The sequence below is a fragment of the Carassius carassius genome, chromosome 45, assembly GCF_963082965.1.
Source record: "Carassius carassius chromosome 45, fCarCar2.1, whole genome shotgun sequence".
Taxonomy (NCBI): domain Eukaryota; kingdom Metazoa; phylum Chordata; class Actinopteri; order Cypriniformes; family Cyprinidae; genus Carassius; species Carassius carassius.
In genome coordinates this window covers 3,069,466-3,090,065 of record NC_081799.1, presented here as the reverse complement: position 1 = coordinate 3,090,065, position 20,600 = coordinate 3,069,466, and the positions used below count along the sequence as shown (strand labels likewise).

The following is a 20,600-nucleotide window of genomic DNA, read 5'->3' as shown; positions in this document are numbered from 1 at the left end:
AAGCGTTGTATTCATTGCTGTGAAGATAAATAAATTACACTGTTCCAGTAATGTCACTAATTCAGTTCTTTAACAGTGGTCCAATGGCCTTCTAGCACATAAATGTGAACACTATGTAGTTAGGAAATCAAACGACAACAGAACTATTAATTAGAATTAAATTAAAAATCCAATATGTAAATAAAAAACTTTGGAAATACAATAAAACATCACCAACACATCACAATTAATAAATATATTAAAATGAACGAACCTAAGATGCTTTTTAGAGCATATTCCTAAATATTATTTTAATGTTTCAGTCATCTAACCATCGGTGGTTTGATGACTGAAACATTAAAATAATATGGCAGTTCATCAAGATTAGATTAGATTAGAAACAAAAGAATAAATCAGTGCATTATTCAAAATACAGGAGGAAGATATAGAAGAAAAAAAGATGATGCACGAGGGGTTCAACTAAACACTTAGAAAAAGTGAAGAGCATGTAATAATTTAATAAGTAAACAGTAAAAATCTAAAGTTTAGAACAAATATCTTCCATGATGATAAAGATTATTAAACATTCAGAAAGCAAATGGACACATATAAAAACACTGTCGTCAAAACAAAGAGAAATAAAATCCCATAAACTGTTATTAGTGCTTACTGTGTAAAACCATGAAAGATTGTCTGCAGTTCAAAAATGGATTCATCAAGATCCCCTGGACTTTGGTTTTTATAGCAGTGTTATCAACTATGTGCATTGTGAAGGGAGATGGAAAAATAGATGTCACAAGCTTCATTACCATACACATTTCTTCCAAAAACAACACAGCATTCAGTGTAATTTAAACCCATCCGGTGAGTCTCCAGGAAAGCATCGATTAGAGAAATGAAAAGGCCATTAATGGTTTCTCTATGCTAATGTTAGTTTGGGTTCTCAGAGATAAGCCTATCAGAGTCTGTTTAAACAACCTCCGGATTGTGTAACAGTCGAGATCCTCACCTGACACGAGTTACTGAAGTTAGCAGAATAACACAAGCGTATGATCAGATGTTAAGGGATAACAGAAGACTACATGTAGTTTCACACAACATTTACAAAGATTAAAGCGTTTTGAACACTCACACTCACACATAACAATAAGAACTCAGCACGAAAGCCACACCATTTATTGCTAATCCTGGAAAACGACACTATACATGAATCCCCTGCACCAATACACTTTTACAATGATTTGTAGTGTGGACAAAGGAATAGTGATCATGCCATTATTTACTCACCCTCAGATTTATACAAACTGAAAAGAAGAACTTTGAATGTTTCTTAATGCAGTTCATTTTCATACAAAGTCAGTTACGGTTAGGGCTGCATGATTTCAGGAGAAAAACCTGGAATAATTAAAATGCAGTTTAAAAAAAAGCTCCAGCTGCACTGTGCTTATTTGCAGGGCTACACAAGTTAGCCGTAAAGTTATGTTATATTGATTATACATCAAAACTACTATATAATAATACATTATAATAATTATTCAAAGGATGTATAATTGAAATATTACAAACAAATCATAATAATATTAATTTTAATAACTTCTAATACTAATGGATGACTTTTCAAATGACGCATCAAGCTTTTATTTTGGCAGAAACCTGGAGTTGATGGATGAAAACCCTGGAGCATGAGCTGCTCGCGTGTAAATGAACACAGTGCCGCACTTCACTCAGAAACATGCATTTATTTAATCAAATTGCAGCCTTTACAATTTCCCAATTCAGACTAAAGCATATTACATTATTGTTTTATTTCAAATAATCATGTAGTCCAACCATTTAAGCAGTCTATACTACAACTCTATACTATAACTCTTGCTTGCTATAATACAAGTCTTCCAAAGTCTCTAGCTAGTTTTGTGCAGCAGACTCAAATCAAAGTCTTTAATCACGGGACACAAATTAAATTTCAGACCAACAGCAGATATCAATAACAAATTTTCTAAAGACACCCAGAAAAGGTGTGGACCAAGTTATTTCTGTGGCTGACTTTACTGCAGATGCATTTGTAGGGGTTTCCCTTTTAGACGCAACATTTATGGGAGGAGAGTGTTTAAATGAACAGATTGCAGTAGTCAATTCACTGGTATTTGTGTCATTATTTAACAAACAAGAAAGCATGTCTTGAGCCATTTTGCTCTTAACATGGCTGTGATAGTTGCTGAACTGAGTCTTGGCAGATTGCATTGCTCATTATGGAAGTGATCTGTGCACTTTGTCAGTAGATCAAGCGCAGAACAGAACCTTCCTCTCCCATCAGCACTTTTATGGGATGACAGCGCTCTCACACTAATTAGTAAATCTATTATATGGCACAAAAGCCATAGGTGGTCACAGTTGCCTGTCGTTGTATGGAAAGAGCTGCATACAGTTTCTTCAAAAATCTGGAACAATATGAGGGTGGGTACAGAATGACAGAATTTGTCTTTTTCAATGAACTACTCCTTTAGTTTCTCTTAACTGGGCCTCATGGTGCTTTATCACTCCTCTGGTTAACAAACGAGACTAGTGGTCTATGGATGCCTTGAGCCCAAACTACACTTTGCTTTTAAATGTATACAGGTATAGTCTAAGGCAGAGCTTTTTCAAACTATACTCCATTTGATGGTATGTCATCTTGCACTATTTTCCCCAGACGTTATGAGCTCTAAAAATATCTTTGTACTTTTTTAATCTAAAGATCAGTCTGTTGTTGCAGTCTTCACTATTTTATTGATGTTCTGTGTCTAGTTTAGTTTTCAACTGTGAAACAACAGCCCGGGCCAGTGCTGCCACCTTGTTGAACGACTGATTAGTGCAAAACTTAGTCAATGGACGTGTGACTTGAGCGTGCAAAGAAAAACTCTGGTGGCCGGTGCACATACAATACATTGGTACTATTCTGGTGACAAAATCTGCATCACGCACACTGAACATAGACTGTCCCGTACGCTAAGAACCTAAGTATACTTTTGGTTAAGTTAGGGTGACCATACGTGCCATTTTTTCCGCGATAGGATTTCAATATTGCCTAAAATATTTAGGTTTTGGCTTTGTTTGCAAGTGCAGACAGATTGGTGTATGACATCAAAGTACCATAAAAGCTAAAGAGAGCAGAGCAGACGGCTCCTTATGCTTTTGAAATGCTCTCGAGGTACTTTGATGTCAAATACTGATTGTTCGGAGCAGCGCTCAGTCAAACACAATTAATATGTACACGTATTTGCATCACTTTGACCATTCTACGTAGATCCCACCTTCTCACACGCTATGATTGGTCCATTATGTACAATGCCTGCATGTTATTGGTCAAACTACTTTTCGATCATTACGTTCAGCAAGTATGAAAACAGAAAAACAGGGCCAAAAAAATGGGATGTATGGTCACCCTAGTTTAGTAGTCAACTGCCTATAATTAGAGTGGTAAAAATCAAGGCCCTACATCACAGCTGGAAAACTGTGGGCAGGTGGACGTTTCTGAGAACTCATGTCTTGTTTCGGGTAAACACGCGCTCTCCCCTCAAATTGAGATGCTGTAGCTGGTACTGCAGCACTTCAGTGTCCGCCGGCTCCCTGAGGCTCATCTTGTCCAGGTTGAGGTAGTCCAGGGACTTGGAGTACACCCGCTTGCCCTTCAGTAAGCAGAGGGGCAGGGGCCCGTGTAAGGCCTTGCTGGGCTCCCCGCTCACCATCGACTTCAAGCAGCCGTCGCCTGAGCTGGGCATGCGCCGCCTCCGGCGTCCGTTGATGGCTGGGATGTCATACGGTTGGTAGTAGCGGCTTTTGGCTTTGTAAATCCGCGAGGCTCGGTGCAGGCTTAAATCCACAGGCTTTTTGATGGGGCTGGGCAAGGCCTCTGTGTTGCTGTTGTCAGGGCTAGACCACTTCTTGGCTAATTTGAGAAGCTCCTCACCGGTGGTGAAGCCCACTAGATAGTTGGAGTTCATGTGGAGGATCTGGTATCCTGAGACAGTACTTTTAATGGGGGAGCAGGGAGTGCTGGAGCACCGGGGTTTATCGGCTTCTGGCTTCAGGCTGGCTTTGACCTCAGCAGCAGGCAGAACAGAGATGGGTGCCCTGGACACCCCACTGGCATCCATTTCCATCTTTAATGACATGACCTGGCTGAAACACACAGGTAGTTATGTGGGGAATAAATAACATATATTATGCTACAAATAACACAAAATTTGATATCCTATATTTCATCATTTACTTTTTTAATGCACATTCCTTGTCAAAACTGCTTTTACAATACAGGTTGTTTTAAAGCAGCTTTACCGAAGGTTATGTTGTTATGTCTATAATGTCTTTGTACTTTACCATAGAGCAAGGCTCATATCATCATGGCTGGATAATATGACGATTTAAATCGTCCCATTGTATGGGTCAAAATTATTGATTTTTCTTCTATGCCAAAAATCAATAGGATATTAAGTAAAGATCATGTTCCATCAAGATATTTTGTAAACCTTTAAAGATTATTTTCTCAATATTTCGATTTTTTTGCACCCTCAGATTACAGATTTTCAAATAGTTGTATCTCGGCCAAATATTGTCCTCCTAACAAACCATACATCAATGAAAAGCTCATTTATTCAGAGATTATTTATTTATTCAATCATTTATTTAAAAATTTACATATATGACTTTTTCTGGTCCAGGGTCACATATATCAGTGCGGTGATGACTCAAAGCAGTTAAGTGATTTAAATATTGTTTGTGTTTGTTCAAAGAAGAGTAAGCTATTCTCAAAAATTATTAGTGAAAATATGATCAGGCATCACAGCTGAGTCTGATGCCTGGACACATCCGGAATTGTCACAGTAAAACGCTTAAATTTGAAGATGGAAAAACAGGAATCATCTAGTATTTTAGCTAGGAATCTGCCTAATATGATTATTAAATAAATATGAGTATTGCAAGTAAATACATGGTGCTTTTGCACCAGTGGATACTGCACATTTATTCAATGCAATTGATTAAGATCGACTCTTTGTAAATTATTATGACAATGTTTACTTTATGGTTTTATATTACAATATGTAGTATATTTTATCTCTTATTGTTATCATCTTCTTCTTTGTTTTTAACAGAGGCTGGCAACCAACACAATAGGTGCTTTTCCGCCACCTACTGCTCTGGAGTATGGAAGAGTTTAAAATCTAATCATCAGCTCTGTTTCCCTAATAAAATCACAGAAAGCTTTACTATTTGTGACCCTGGAACACAAAACCAGTCTTAAGTTGCTGGGGTATATTTTTAGCAATAGCCAAAAAAAAAAACATTTTATGGGTCAAAATTATTGATTTTTCTTTTATACCAAAAATCATTAGGATATTAAGTAAATGTAAATTTCCTACCATAAATATATCAAAACCTAATTTTTGACTAGTAATATGCATTGCTAAGAATTCATTTGGACAAATTTAAAGGTGATTTTCTCAGTATTTAGATTTAGCACAGACATTTCAAAATAAGTGCCCTACTGTATTTCAGCCACACATTATGCATAAAGTTTTATTTTTTATTGATTTATTGGTTAATGGTTTTTATTGGTATTTCAGTTACACAATATTATGTGGCATTTAATTCAATGTAAACTCTTGTGCAATGTTGGGTGTAATGTGCTACTGCAATTAAATTACTTATCCACTGAAAAAGTAAAGTAAGGGATTACTGTTCATTTTTGGATAATTTAATTGCAGTTACTTATAAAATACTTGCGTTACATACAGTAAATAATTTAATCAGTTCTAAAATCATTCCTGAATCTGAAATCTAAATATATCGTCTAAAGGTAAAATTGAATGCAGCATCTTTAACCCTCTGCGCACCAGCACGTTCACTTGCAGTATTTTCTGATAGAGAACATAACCTAATATACTCATATACAGATAAAACTAAAATCAGTCAAATCTAAAAAGGGTTTACTTTGATGTGTGTACACTGACAATAACATCAAAACATTGTGCTTTTGTAAAATAAAGTGGAAATAACAGGGTGCGCTTTCTGCCGTCTCCATTAACTTCTATCTGCAATGTGTCATAAAAATTAACCAAAACTGAAATATGCATTCAGATTTATATAGTCTTTTTTATTCTACTATAGCCTATAGGTTTTTTACCAAGCTATGTATAATGTCGAACGAATCAATTACTATTTTTACTATTACTTTTTTACTATTATATATTAAAATATGATTTATAATATAATAAAGATATATAAAGTAATGGGAGTGTTTACACTGCACCATGATGAATGTTACATAAATATTTAGTTCAGTGTTCTACTAAACAATTATCAGATCAGATTGTATTAATGTATTAAATTTGTTTTAAAACTAAAATGCTAAACTATTCCATGTTCGTCTAAAATTGAAAGAATAAAGAGCTTAATTTCTATTGTCTCTGCTTTAAGGTTTATTTTAACTAAAATGAATGATTTAAATAATTAAGTTACTTATTGAGTAACTAAATGACTTTTCAGACAGAGTAATTAAAAAAAGTCATTTAAACACAATATTGATGGCGTAATTAGTAATTAATTACTTTTTGAAAGTAACTTACCCAACACTGCTCTTGTGTCTTCTGTCTGGGCTGCCTGTCACAGGAAGGAAAGAATAGGAATATTACTTAACGCATATAGTTCAACATTTAGATTTCACTTGTATCAGCACAATACACTGGCCTTGAAATAATTCCAAAAGTATTAAATATAGTTTGAAGCAGAAATATTTAAAAACCTACTGTACATTTTGTATTATAATATATAAAATGAAATCATTTGGCTTGTGAAAGTCTTCTTGTCTTGCATGCCTTTATTAAAGAAAAACACATTATTTGATAAATGTTCATTGTGTTCCTATATATTTTAATGCAGTCCTAAATCAAATTTAGGAGCATATGTGCTTGTCCTTGGTATAAAAGTAAGTTGTCAAGCCCTGTAAAGCAAATAGAGTTAAAACTGACATTTGCATATGTCTATGTGAGTGCACTTTGAAGCCTGTCACTGGCAGGTGCGGAGCAACACATGACACAAACTATAAATCGAAGGGAACTAGGAAGTTCAATGTTTATCAATGTTTTAGATAAAAGTGCACCATTAACAAAGGTGTTATTTAATCATTTCTAAATGTCACAGTTCATGAATGCACCGTTTCCTGCTCGTCTCATGTTACGTCATGTTGATTGTTTCATGTGGGTCTTACCAGCTGCAGCTCATTCCACCAGCCTACTCAATGCCCTGTCTTTCGTCTCTTGTTTGTCAGATCGTTGTTTGAGGTCCTCTGTGATTCTTGTCTGCGTTCCGTCTGCTCATCTACGTTTGTGTCTTGTTCCTGTTCGGTCGCTTTTGGAATTACCAGTCATCATACGGATCCCTCACCATCACCCACCTGCGCACTCAATCACCTCCTCACCAGTCTGTGCTGCCATCGAGGTCCCTGCGTCACCCACCATCAACCCAGCCTGGCAATACTTCTCTAATAAACATCATTTACTTGCAACTGCTTCGTGTCCTTAATTCGAACGTGACAGAATGATCTGACCACCCATGGAAGCAGTGAGTAACCCATCATCTGCGTTGGAAGAGTTCCTCAGCGCCAGTGCTCGAAGGATGGACGCCCAGGAACGTAATCTTAACGACACTGGTCGCGCTGTTCAGGTTTTGGTGGCGCAGGTGTCCGAGCTCACCCAGCAACTACAGCTTCTGCGAGCCCCCACTGCGCTGCTCACACCGCCCGTTCCTCCCACACCATCGGAGACCCCCTCCCAGCCGGAACCACGCCTTGCTTTTCCGGAAACCTACTCGGGTGAGCCGAATTTCTGTAGAGCTTTCTTAACACGATGGGATATGCACTTCTCTCTTCAACCCAGGACCTTCTCCAACGAACAAGCCAAGGTGGCGTTCGTATTGACACTGCTCACTGGGAGGGCGGCATTATGGGAACGGCGGTGTGGGAGAATCAAGATCCATGCTGCGCCTCCTTCCAGACACTCTCTGCTGAGATGAAGCGGGTCTTTGATAAAGCTGTCGCTGGGAGAGAGGTGGCTAGGAAACTAGCTGAATTACATCAAGGAGAGAGATCAGTTTCAAACTTTTCTATCGAGTTCCGCACCCTGGCGGTGGAGTGTCAATGGAACGAGGAGGCGCAGTGGGACATGTTCCTGCATGGGCTGGCTGACCGCGTCCAGAGGGAGATCTATGCCCTGGACCTTCCGACCTCACTCAATGGGCTAATTGAGCTGGCACTGAGGGTAGATGCACGACTAACACGAGTAGAACGGCGTAACCTACCCAATCCCACAACGAGAGCCCATACGGATGTTCGAGTCAACGGCGGGGACGTGGCCAGCCCCTTCTACGATCACGAGCCCATGCAAGTAGGGCGAGCTCGGCTTTCCCGGGAGGAGAAGGAGAGGCGGAGGTCCCTGCAACTGTGCCTCTACTGCGGGGAGACCGGTCATCACGCCTACATCTGTCCGGTAAAAGGCCAAGCCCGGTAGTAAGTATGAGGCTACTATCCCTCATCAAGACCTCATCATCATCTACGCTCCTCCCGGTAAGACTAAGATGGTTAGCACGACTTCACGACTGTCAAGCACTTCTGGACTCCGGGGCTGAACATAACTTCATGGACTATGCACTCGCACGCAGACTGCAAATTTCCCTCAGACCCCTCACTCACCAGATCACGGTTCACGCCCTCAATGGACAGAGACTGCCGGTCATCTCACACATCACTGAAAACATTACCCTTATCACATCAGGCAACCACTCAGAAATCATCTCATTCTACATCCTTGACTCTCCCCTTGCACCCATAGTACTTGGTCATCCCTGGCTCCTCCGTCACAACCCCAAAATAGACTGGCAATTGCATTCCATCCTGGCCTGGAGTAACAAGTGTCATGAGTCTTGTCTAGTGTCTGCTTGTCAGTCTGTTTCTATGTCTGTGTTTCAGGAGGAAGCAGTGGATTTGTCTAACGTGCCCGCGGAGTACCTCCACCTCAAGGAAGTGTTCAGTAAGTCTCGTGCTGCTTCTCTCCCTCCGCATCGTCCCTATGACTGTGCCATAGATTTACTGTCAGGTAAGTCTCCGCCTAAAGGCAAATTATATTCATAGGCTATAGAGAAATATATTTCTGAGTCTCTAGCTTCGAAGTTCATCCGCCCTTCCTCTTCTCCAGCGGGGGCGGGGTTCTTTTTTGTGGGGAAGAAAGACGGATTGCTGCGACCTTGTATTGATTACCGGGGACTGAACAACATCACAGTAAAGAATACTTACCCTTTTCCGTTGATGTCTTCAGCCTTTGAGAGGTTGCAGGGAGCATCGTTTTTCACGAAATTGGACTTACGTAATGCTTATCATTTGGTCCGTATCAGGGAGGGGGATGAATGGAGGACCGCTTTTAACACCCCCAGGGGGCACTTTGAATACTTGGTCATGCCCTTTGGGCTGTCCAACTCCCCAGCGGTCTTCCAGGCATTCGTCAATGACATGCTGCGAGATATGATCGATCAATTCATATATGTCTACCTGGACGACATATTGATTTTTTCCTCTTCTCTCCAGGAACACGTGCAGCACGTTCGACGAGTGCTTCAGAGTTTGCTAGAGAATGGGCTTTTTGTCAAGGCGGAGAAATGCTCTTTTCATGCACAGTCTGTTCCGTTTCTTGGGTATATCGTGTCGACTGAGGGAATACGCATGGATCCCGAGAAGGTTAAGGCTGTGGTAGAGTGGCCAAGTCCAGATTCCCGTAAGGCCCTACAGAGGTTTCTGGGGTTCGCCAACTTCGGTAGTTTTGACCGTGGTGGACCGGTTCTCGAAGGCGGCCCACTTTATTCCCTTGCCCAAATTACCCTCAGCCAAGGAGACAGCGTTGACCGTTGTAGATCATGTCTTTCGTTTACATGGCCTCCCGACAGACGTGGTCTCCGACAGAGGACCCCAATTTGTGTCAAAATTTTGGCGTGAATTATGTAGATTACTGGGAGCGACTGTAAGTCTGTCCTCAGGGTTTCATCCACAGAGCAATGGTCAAACCGAGATAGTCAACCAAGATTTGGAAAGGGTGTTGCGATGTTTGGTCTCCAAGAATCCTTCCTCCTGGAGCCAACAACTGTCAATGGTGGAGTACGCCCACAATACATTAACAATATCAGCTACGGGCTTATCTCCGTTTGAATGTAGTGTAGGATACCAGCCACCAATTTTTCCCAGTCTGGAATCCGAAGTCGCGGTCCCCTCCGTTCACACCTTTGTCCAGAGGTGTCACCACACTTGGACTAGAGCCCGCGAGGCTCTACTCCAAGTGGGGGCGCGCACCAAGGCTAAAGCCGACCGCCACCGGTCTAGGCCTCCCGTATACGTCGTGGGTCAAAAAGTGTGGCTTTCTACCAAGAACATTCCTCTCCGTTCCATCTCTAATAAACTGGCTCCCAAATTTATTGGAGATCACCAAGATCATTAGTCCGGTGGCAGTCCGCCTTGAACTTCCTCCAGCGTACAGGAGAATTCATCCCGCCTTTCATTTATCTAAAATAAAGCCTGTATTTCATTCTCCGATTAAGCCGCCTGCCCCCCCCCCCCCCCCCCCACCGCAACTCGTAGATGGGGAACCTACTTATTCAGTCAATCGTACTCTTGACTCAAGATGGAGGGGACACGGATTTCAGTACTTGGTGGACTGGGAGGGTTACGGTCTGGAGGAGAGAAGTTGGGTGCCTGCTAGAGACATCCTGGATCACTCCCTTATCGATTATTACAATCGACAGGTAAGGGAGTCTGGGGACGCCAGGAGGCGTCTTTAGGAGGAGGGGTACTGTCACGGTTCATGAATGCACCGTTTCCTGCTCATCTCATGTTACGTCATGTTGATTGTTTCATGTGGGTGTTACCAGCTGCAGCTCATTCCACCAGCCTACTCAATGCCCTGTCTTTCGTCTCTTGTTTGTCAGATCGTTGTTTGAGGTCCTTCGTGATTCTTGTCTGTGTTCCGTCTGCTCATCTACGTTTGTGTCTTGTTCCTGTTCGGTCGCTATTGGAATTACCAGTCATCATACGGATCCCTCACCATCACCCACCTGCGCACTCAATCACCTCCTCACCAGTCTGTGCTGCCATCGAGGTCCCTGCGTCACCCACCATCAACCCAGCCTGGAAATACTTCTCTAATAAACATCATTTACTTGCAACTGCTTCGTGTCCTTAATTCGAACGTGACACTAAATTAGAAGCAGTTGCATCTGTCCTCCTACAGAACATGCACAGATATTAAATCTATAGACGAAAGGTTTATAGGAAGCTCAGCTCAACTTCAAGGAGAACGGATCTCAAAATCAAAACACTGAAAGATAATTCCAAATGCTGACTCATAAAGAAACCATTCAGGTGGTATGAAATTACACTGAAATCTGACATTTGGATTATACTCTGACTCCAAAAGCTGTGAAAGCTTTGAAAGGTGTCGAGCCTCAGCTGCTGGTGAGAGACGATGGAGCATTTCGACTGGCGATAATGATGATGATGTGCCAGTGATGTGGGAAAATATATCTAACAAGATTCTGGCAACCATTAAGATCCGACAACTCTAATGGGACTTTCAGTCTCCGCAGACCTCGATGCAGGAGGCTGCAGGAAGGGCAAATCTGTTTATTTTTATTTTAATCTTTCCAATTGTTTAATTTTCATTATCTATTTATGTTAGTAAATATTTAATATAAATGTAACTGTATCAATTGTTATGCTTGCGTTCTTTATTATCTTTCAATCTAATAGTGTGATATCATAAGGAAAAACAATAGCACATTTAATGAGCAAATATATAGTAAAATCAAAGTCTGAATTTATTCTTTATACTCTTAATACACATCACTTTATTCTAAATACAGAATTATGTTTTAAGGTATGTAGATACAACACTTTTATGTGCCTTGTAGTGCTGATTACATAATAATAATAACAATAAACTATTATTGTTATTTGATTTTATTATTATTATTACATTCTTGGTATTTTAGCAGTATTTCATAATGCATTTGAAGCACACTACCTGAATAATATTGCTTTTATTAATATTAAATTTTTTTTAGTCAAGTAGGCTTATAAGGAACAACTCCATTGATCAATAGATTATTCCTGAAAGTGCTGTCAGACGCTTAATCGCATACAAAATAAAAGTTTTTGTTTGCATAATATATGTGTGTTCTGTGTATCCTTATTATGCATATATAAATACACACACATACAGTATATATTTTGAAAATATTTAATGTCTATTAGGGCTGTGAATCTTTGGCAAGGCAGCGATTCGATTCGATTACGATTCATAGGTTTTCGATTCGATTCAAGAACGATTTTTGCAAATTTAGAACGATTCAATTCGATTCGATTCACAATTAAATTCGATTCGATTCGATTATAACGATTCGACTCTGCATTCTTTAAGTGCATTCACGGGATTATTTAAATGCTTCTACTAAATTATTTAAATGCTTAGTCAGGGGGCAAATTACAGTAGCATTTATGGTTAGAGAACCATAGGTTAAAAAAAAACCAAAAAAAAAAACCTTTTGTCCATTGTTAAATGCTAGTTTAATGATGCGACATGGCATACGTAAAAATGTATGTAAGCCAAGTTTTTAAAAAAGAGCTTAAAGAGTATTATGTATACATTTTGTCACACCAGGGGCATAGCCATGATTTCAGAAGTGACAGAAATGTCAAATACAATTATTTTATGTATGTAGCCTATATAATAATAATAATTATTATTATTATTATTTTTTTTTTTTTTACAAGGAATTATTTTTTACAAGGAACTTTTTTAATTACTTTTAATTAGCTGTAATAAATCAAATACACTGCTGGACAATAATCAATCATTTGTAATATATATTTTTTTCCTAATGGCAATTTTATGATTGTTTTATATACTAGGCTACATTTAATTAGCAATTATTTAAATTTTCTGCACAGAATAAGGTAGAAAATATACTTTATAGTTTCTGTACTGTAATAAATGTCAATTAGCACTGCATCATTCATAAATTGTTTGTGGGTTTCATCAGTTCATTCTTCTTTTATTCAGTTTAGATGCAGATATAGCCTGGCACGTCTATGAGAGCGAGATCGCTTCTCTTTCAGTGTGAAAACGTCTTCATCTCTATTTAACTTTTCCTCTCCATCAGCGAATGATTCTGAAAGAAAACATGCCAGATGTCTGTTTGCTAATGAAACAAACGCTACTTTCATGCATCTGATTATCAGATAAATCTCGTGCTCTTATTTCAAGGTCGTTGTTAATGCTGTGGTTAATTTTAAAAGTTTCCTTCGTATATTCGGTTCATCCGCATTGTTTAAAAACATTTATCATTCAATGGATCTGTGCGTATGATTTAGACACTTACAGGCTCCGGTAACTCCGTCGGTAAGATGCAGAGAGCCATTGACAAACTGAGCCATTGCGTCAGAGAGGAACGGAGCGCGGGCGGTAAACAGTGGAGCGCGTGAAGGACAGATAAGAAGTTTCACGAACAAGGTCTCCATTAATTTGTGCGTGTAGTAATTTAATGTGTATACATTTTGAAAGCATTGAATCGCTATAGAAATCGCGATTCATTCGATTCTTAGCATTTTGTATCGATTACTGTCCGAGATCTGCGATTCACGATTCAAAAATCATGTTTCAAGATCGATGCATATGAATCGACAGGGTTTGTAATCGATGCATCGAGAAAACGAGTGAATCGTTACACCCCTAATGTCTATATTTATATTCATATAATTTATATTATAAATAATTATATTTAATATATGAAAACATTTGTCTTAAATATATACATGCATGTGTGTGTATTTATATATACATAAATATACACGGTGCACACTCATAAATTATGTAAACAAAAACTTTTATTTTGGCCGAGATTAATCATTTGACAGCAGTCGATCCTGATGAACTCCACTAATCTACAAGAGTCTTTAGATAGAAGAAATCATTCAGATTTCGATGTGCTTAAAAGTGTAACGTCCTATTTTCACTTGACATGAACGAACATATAAACAAACACATTTAAGATTTTACACCTTAATAATCATCAGTTTATTAACACATGAAATAACATCTGTCTTCTGTAAGACTGTTTGAAGTTTGTACAAATATATTTGTAATTTTAGATAACGATAGATAGATAGATAGATAGATAGATAGATAGATAGATAGATAGATAGATAGATAGATAGATAGATAGATAGATAGATAGATAGATAGATAGATAGATAGATAGATAGATAGATAGATAGATAGAACCCGAATTCCGGAAAAGTTGGGACGTTTTTTAAATTTTAATAAAATGAAAACTAAAGGAATTTCAAATCACATGAGCCAATATTTTATTCACAATAGAACATAGATAACGTAGCAAATGTTTAAACTGAGAAAGTTGACACTTTTATCCACTTAATTAGCTCATTTAAAATTTAATGCCTGGTACAGGTCTCAAAAAAGTTGGCACGGGGGCAACAAATGGCTAAAAAAGCAAGTAGTTTTGAAAAGATTCAGCTGGGAGAACATCTAGTGATTAATTAAGTTAATTGATATCAGGTCTGTAACATGATTAGCTATAAAAGCTTTGTCTTAGAGAAGCAGAGTCTCTCAGAAGTAAAGATGGGCAGAGGCTCTCCAATCTGTGAAAGACTGCGTAAAAAAATTGTGGAAAACTTTAAAAACAATGTTCCTCAACGTCAAATTGCAAAGGCTTTGCAAATCTCATCATCTACAGTGCATAACATCATCAAAAGATTCAGAGAAACTGGAGAAATCTCTGTGCGTAAGGGACAAGGCCGGAGACCTTTATTGGATGCCCGTGGTCTTCGGGCTCTCAGACGACACTGCATCACTCATCGGCATGATTGTGTCAATGACATTACTAAATGGGCCCAGGAATACTTTCAGAAACCACTGTCGGTAAACACAATCCGCCGTGCCATCAGCAGATGCCAACTAAAGCTCTATCATGCAAAAAGGAAGCCATATGTGAACATGGTCTAGAAGCACCGTCGTGTCCTGTGGGCCAAGGCTCATTTAAAATGGACTATTTCAAAGTGGAATAGTGTTTTATGGTCAGACGAGTCCAAATTTGACATTCTTGTTGGAAATCACGGACGCCGTGTCCACCGGGCTAAAGAGGAGGGAGACCTTCCAGCATGTTATCAGCGTTCAGTTCAAAAGCCAGCATCTCTGATGGTATGGGGGTGCATAAGTGCATACGGTATGGGCAGCTTGCATGTTTTGGAAGGCTCTGTGAATGCTGAAAGGTATATAAAGGTTTTAGAGCAACATATGCTTCCCTCCAAACAACGTCTATTTCAGGGAAGGCCTTGTTTATTTCAGCAGGACAATGCAAAACCACATACTGCAGCTATAACAACAGCATGGCTTCGTTGTAGAAGAGTCCGGGTGCTAACCTGGCCTGCCTGCAGTCCAGATCTTTCACCTATAGAGAACATTTGGCGCATCATTAAACGAAAAATACGTCAAAGACGACCACGAACTCTTCAGCAGCTGGAAATCTATATAAGACAAGAATGGGACCAAATTCCAACAGCAAAACTCCAGCAACTCATAGCCTCAATGCCCAGACGTCTTCAAACTGTTTTGAAAAGAAAAGGAGATGCTACACAATGGTAAACATGCCCCGTCCCAACTATTTTGAGACCTGTAGCAGAAATCAAAATTGAAATGAGCTCATTTTGTGCATAAAATTGTAAACTTTCTCAGTTTAAACATTTGCTATGTTATCTATGTTCTATTGTGAATAAAATATTGGCTCATGTGATTTGAAAGTAGAGCTGAAACAACGAATCGATTTAATCGATTAAAATCGATTATTAAAATAGTTGTCAACTAATTTAGTCATCGATTCGTTGCTAAATAATTTTTATTTGCCGTAAGCGGCTCATTTCGTGCATATTTCAAATCTGCGGTGACCAAAGTGTGGCAGTAATGAGCCACCGGAGGTTTTACTCAGCCAGTACAGCAGGAGAAGTAGCGAATAGCCAATAGCTGGCCTCGTTTTATGTCACGTGCTTCCCGAACAGCGTCTCTGCAGCATTTAGCGGGATGTGGGAGACTGGGAGTACTTTACTTTGAGCCTTCAAAAAAGAAGAGTAACCTGTAAACTCTGCACTACTGAACTGTTTAAGGGGACGTTCACATATCGCGTCTTTTGCGCGCTCAAGTTCGTTATTTCCAACACCGCACCGCGTCGAGTTAAAAACATCTCAACTTTTCAGAATGCTGCAAGCGCATCGCGGGTCATGTGACAAGAACTAACCAATCAGCTTCATCCTTTCCCGTAACAACGTTAAAAGCTCAGTCAAGATGAAAGGAACAGCTGATCATAGTTGTATATGGATTTCCATTTTGAAATAAATTTAGTAGCAGAGCTACTGCAAGCGATTTTTTGAGCTGCAAATCCATTTATCCTTTGCTGAAATTTCCGCGTCTTCAAGGAGAGAACACGTCATGGTTGCTTAGCAAAGGCAGACGCCTCAGGGGCGCTTCTGCCCGAACGCTTTGGAAAGAAGGAGAAAGCGGTGTGCCTAGCGTTTTCCACGCGTTTTTAGGCACGATATTTGAACGGCCCCTAAGACTTTTATTTGTGCAGATTCTCCAGTACAATGTTGTTTGCAAATGTTTAGTCGTAAAAGCTGATAACATTGCTTTTTAACAGTTAACATTTAAAGCTTTACAAACATGTTCTGTGATCAGTTTGTCGTTTACCAGTTCATAATTCAGTCTTGCAGCCTAATTATGACTGAATGAGAGAGGTAAATGTTTAAAGATATTTGAAATGCACTTTTTTTTTCTAAGTATTCACTGCTCTTTTTCACACAGCAGGTTTTTTGTGTGTGACTGTCCAATTTTTTTTTCTGGACAACCTTCTGATGGATTTTACTTTAAATTGTGATTTCCATTCAGGTTTCATGCCACTGGCACTTTATTCGAAGGATTGTTTACAATTTCACAGCAAAAGCTATAAAGCTGTTTCCCAGTAAATAATAAAATACAATGCACTGCAATTTTATTCTGTTTTATCCTTATTCTCCGTGAAAATATGTTCTGAAAGATTCCTTAATAAGCTTTGTTCGGGATGTTAAACTACTTTAGGAGCTCTAAGGACTGCCATGGTGAAAACATTATTTGAAATATCCTTGTGAAATTTGCTAGAGTATGGGTCAGTGTTTTGATTGCAGAAGAGTTCGACAAAGGATTACAATAAAACAACTCCAGGTTTATTTTTGATTAGGATATGACAGTGCAAAATTGTTAAAATCTCTTAAAAATCTATGCTGAAGGATTAAGACCATTTATTAATAATTTACTTGGGGGAAAAAATGGGAAAAACTAAAATATAAGTACATAAACCGATTAATCGATTAATCGTAAAAATAATCGACAGATTAATCGATTATCAAAATAATCGTTAGTTGCAGCCCTATTTGAAAGTCTTTTAGTTTTCATTTTATAAAAATTTAAAATACGTCCCAACTTTTCCGGAATTCGGGTTGTAGATAGATAGATAGATAGATAGATAGATAGATAGATAAATAGAACCAAAAACTGTTCATATGGAAATGTGTTTGAAGCCAGACCAGGATATGAAGGATAAACCTGGAGAAACCAGGCCAGTGCTTTACTGTAAAACAACCAAAGATCACTGGAGCATTTCAGCAGAAATCAAATGCGCTGTTTAACGCTTTGGACATTGCGAATGATGTAAAATCATAATTAATAATGATGATAAACGAAAATTTTGGGTGTTTAGTGAGAGCTATGTGATGACTCTGTTAGTTTCATCCTGATGATGATGATGATGATGATGTTCGACATATATAATATTAGGGACTGCAATACCGTGCTGAGAACCAGATGCATCATACGAACGCGTTCATCAACAGCTTTTTAGTCAAATACAGTAAACCAGATAATCGTCCTCCAAACACTGTCTTTATTCTGGGCTGTGTCACTGCCACCATTTCGAGATTTACAGCAGCAGCGCGCGGATTTAACATCACAACCGCGCGAGATCCCCGACAGCGCTCTGATCGATGCGGGGTGACCTTATAGCAACGAAGAAAAGAGTGTAAAATCAAACCTGTTCAGAGAGACTGCACACCAGTTCCTGTCAGAGGAGTCTGCCGTCGACGCCAGGCACGTGACGCGAGCCGCGGACGCGTCAGGTCCAGTCACGTGACGCGATGGCCACCAGGGGACTCAGCACATTTCCAAGGGGGCTACAAAAAGACTTCAAACCAATGCTCGAATTGAGGTGGGCTGGGCGATATACTATATATTTTTATTTTAGTAAAGATAAAAACAAATCTGATTAAATTCACCCAGTTAGGATACGATAAATGTCGTGAATTAATTACAATCAGGGGCATAGCCATCAATATCGCTTTTTGTTTTTTCTCTTCTTTCCTACTACTTGTTTCGCCTCTGTTTCAGTTTTCATAACCATTTCTTACTATGCATAATTAAGTTTTTTTATTATTGTTATTATTATTTAGCATGTGTGTTTGGAAGTGTTATTTTTAGGATTACTGATAAACTACTGGCGTTTGATTTGTATTATTTATTATTTATTTGAATTTTAGTTAAATTATGTCTGAATTTATTATGTCTGTATAGGTCTTTTATTAAGTTTTAGTTTTATTTTAATAAAAGTTATTTTAATACTTCAACAAACTAAATGGAAATTAAATTATATATATATATATGTTTGTGTATGGTTGTATATACACATGTATGTAGTTGTTTATTGGTGTTTGGCTTAGTGTTATGTTAGAATCATTATTATACTCTTATACCTTTTGTTCTTTAATATTATTTAATTGTTTTTAGCTTTATTTTGTTTTCCATTTTAATTTTAAATTTAGTTGTATATATGCATTTGTCATTTTTATATAATTTTTATATTTTTAAAATGTGTATAGGTAGTATTTATAAAGCTTTAGCTTTTAGTTTTGGATCTGTTTTTTGTTATTTTAATACTACAGCTGATTGCTTTTGTTGTCCTCATTTGTAAGTCCCTTTGGATAAAAGCGCCTGATAAATGACTAATATATATATATATATATATATATATATATATATATATATATATATATATATATATATATATATATATATATATGCACACAAATTTCTGTAATATAAGCAGAAAATCAAACCAGATCCCATTTTTTTTAACAAACAAACCTTTCGGAGTCAGTGTGTAAATGTGATTGATACAACATAAGGTTGTATATAATTTTCAACGTGCAAAAATTTCAGATGAAAAATTTGGACTCAGTGTGTAATGGCCTTGAGAGTGAGTTGAGTTGAGTTGAGGAGGTGCAGAGCATGTGGCTGTTCTGTACTCAAGCATCAGTGTCTTGGACTTAATGAAAGCTGCAACTGGTAGTGAATGTAAAGAGATGTGAGAGAGGCTCTTTCTGAAGGTCAGTCGTGCTGCTGCATTCTGAATGATTTGCAGAGGTTTGATTGCACATGTTGGAAGTCCTGCATTGATAAAGTAATTTGTAAGTGATTATTGAACAGGTTAAAACTAAACTTTAATTGGCTGAATGTTCACTCAATAAGCCCCAAACCCAAATTTCAGAGACATCTACAATATCCACCCTTTATGAATCCCTTTCAGTATAGATTCACCAGAATAAGTACAAGTGAACAGATCATCTTTATTGAATGGAGGGGATGTCTCCTGTGCCTTATGGTAATTTTTATAGATTTCTGGACTGATTTTTGAATAGATGCCATCAACCTGAAAGCTAACTTACATGCAGTAGAAGAGTTTCCAGACAGTATTGCAGACTGAATCATAAGTTCTTTAGAGGAAGAATACTGAACACTTTTATGATGGGATTTCTCTTATGAACATACAGAACTCTGTAATCCAGGGGCATCCAAACTCGGTCCTGGAGGGCTTGTGTCCTACAGAGTTTATCTCCAACTTGCGCCAGCAAGCCTGCCTGGAAGTTTCCATTCACTTGGTTCACTCAGTACAACACATGACTATGGGATATCGTGCTCTGGTGCCATCTGCTGAAGACACCTATATTCATGCCTGAAAGCCTTGTAATGGATGACGACGTGGGAGGGGCTACCTGCCCACAGCATATAAATGCAGTAGCATGCATCATTCACTTTGTTCTTCAGCTCTTCACCGTGCTGCTAGAACACCATCACATCATATTTTCATGAGAGAAAGCCCAAGGTGGTGATTCTTGTTGAAAACTATAAGGCAAGAAAAACAGACGAAGAAAAGTGTTTCTTAGCTCAAGTTTAGCTCCTCTACCAAGGGCTAATTAACTCTTTTTCAGAATGTCTAAGCACAAGAAACAGTCTCACCCCTGCCCTATGGCATCTGGGTATCCTCTGTCTAAAAAGGATAATCACGAGCACTGCCCATTGTGTTTGAGAATTGTCTATGCTAAGTTGACTCTGTCCAACCCTAGAGCATGTGCGCATTGCCTCGTGTGGCATTTGTGGAGCGTGTGTTCGGTGAGCCAG

General features: G+C 38.5%; 1 protein-coding gene across 2 annotated transcripts; it reads right to left on the bottom strand.

Annotated features, from left to right (window-relative positions):
- Positions 1-3,248: 3,248 nt before the first annotated feature.
- Positions 3,249-18,285, bottom strand: LOC132127264 (macrophage immunometabolism regulator-like). Of its 2 annotated transcripts, none has more exons than XM_059539055.1 (3): positions 18,181-18,285; positions 6,582-6,615; positions 3,249-4,133 (listed from the first exon to the last, which is right to left on the bottom strand). In XM_059539055.1, the coding sequence occupies exon 3, from the start codon at positions 4,128-4,130 to the stop codon at positions 3,498-3,500; it is 633 nt and encodes a 210-aa protein (XP_059395038.1). In that variant the 5' UTR covers positions 4,131-4,133; positions 6,582-6,615; positions 18,181-18,285; the 3' UTR covers positions 3,249-3,497. The 2 variants fall into 2 exon arrangements, with proteins under 2 accessions (XP_059395038.1, XP_059395039.1); XM_059539056.1 differs by having other exon boundaries at positions 3,249-4,137; positions 18,181-18,277.
- Between the last annotated feature and the right edge of the window lie 2,315 nt (positions 18,286-20,600).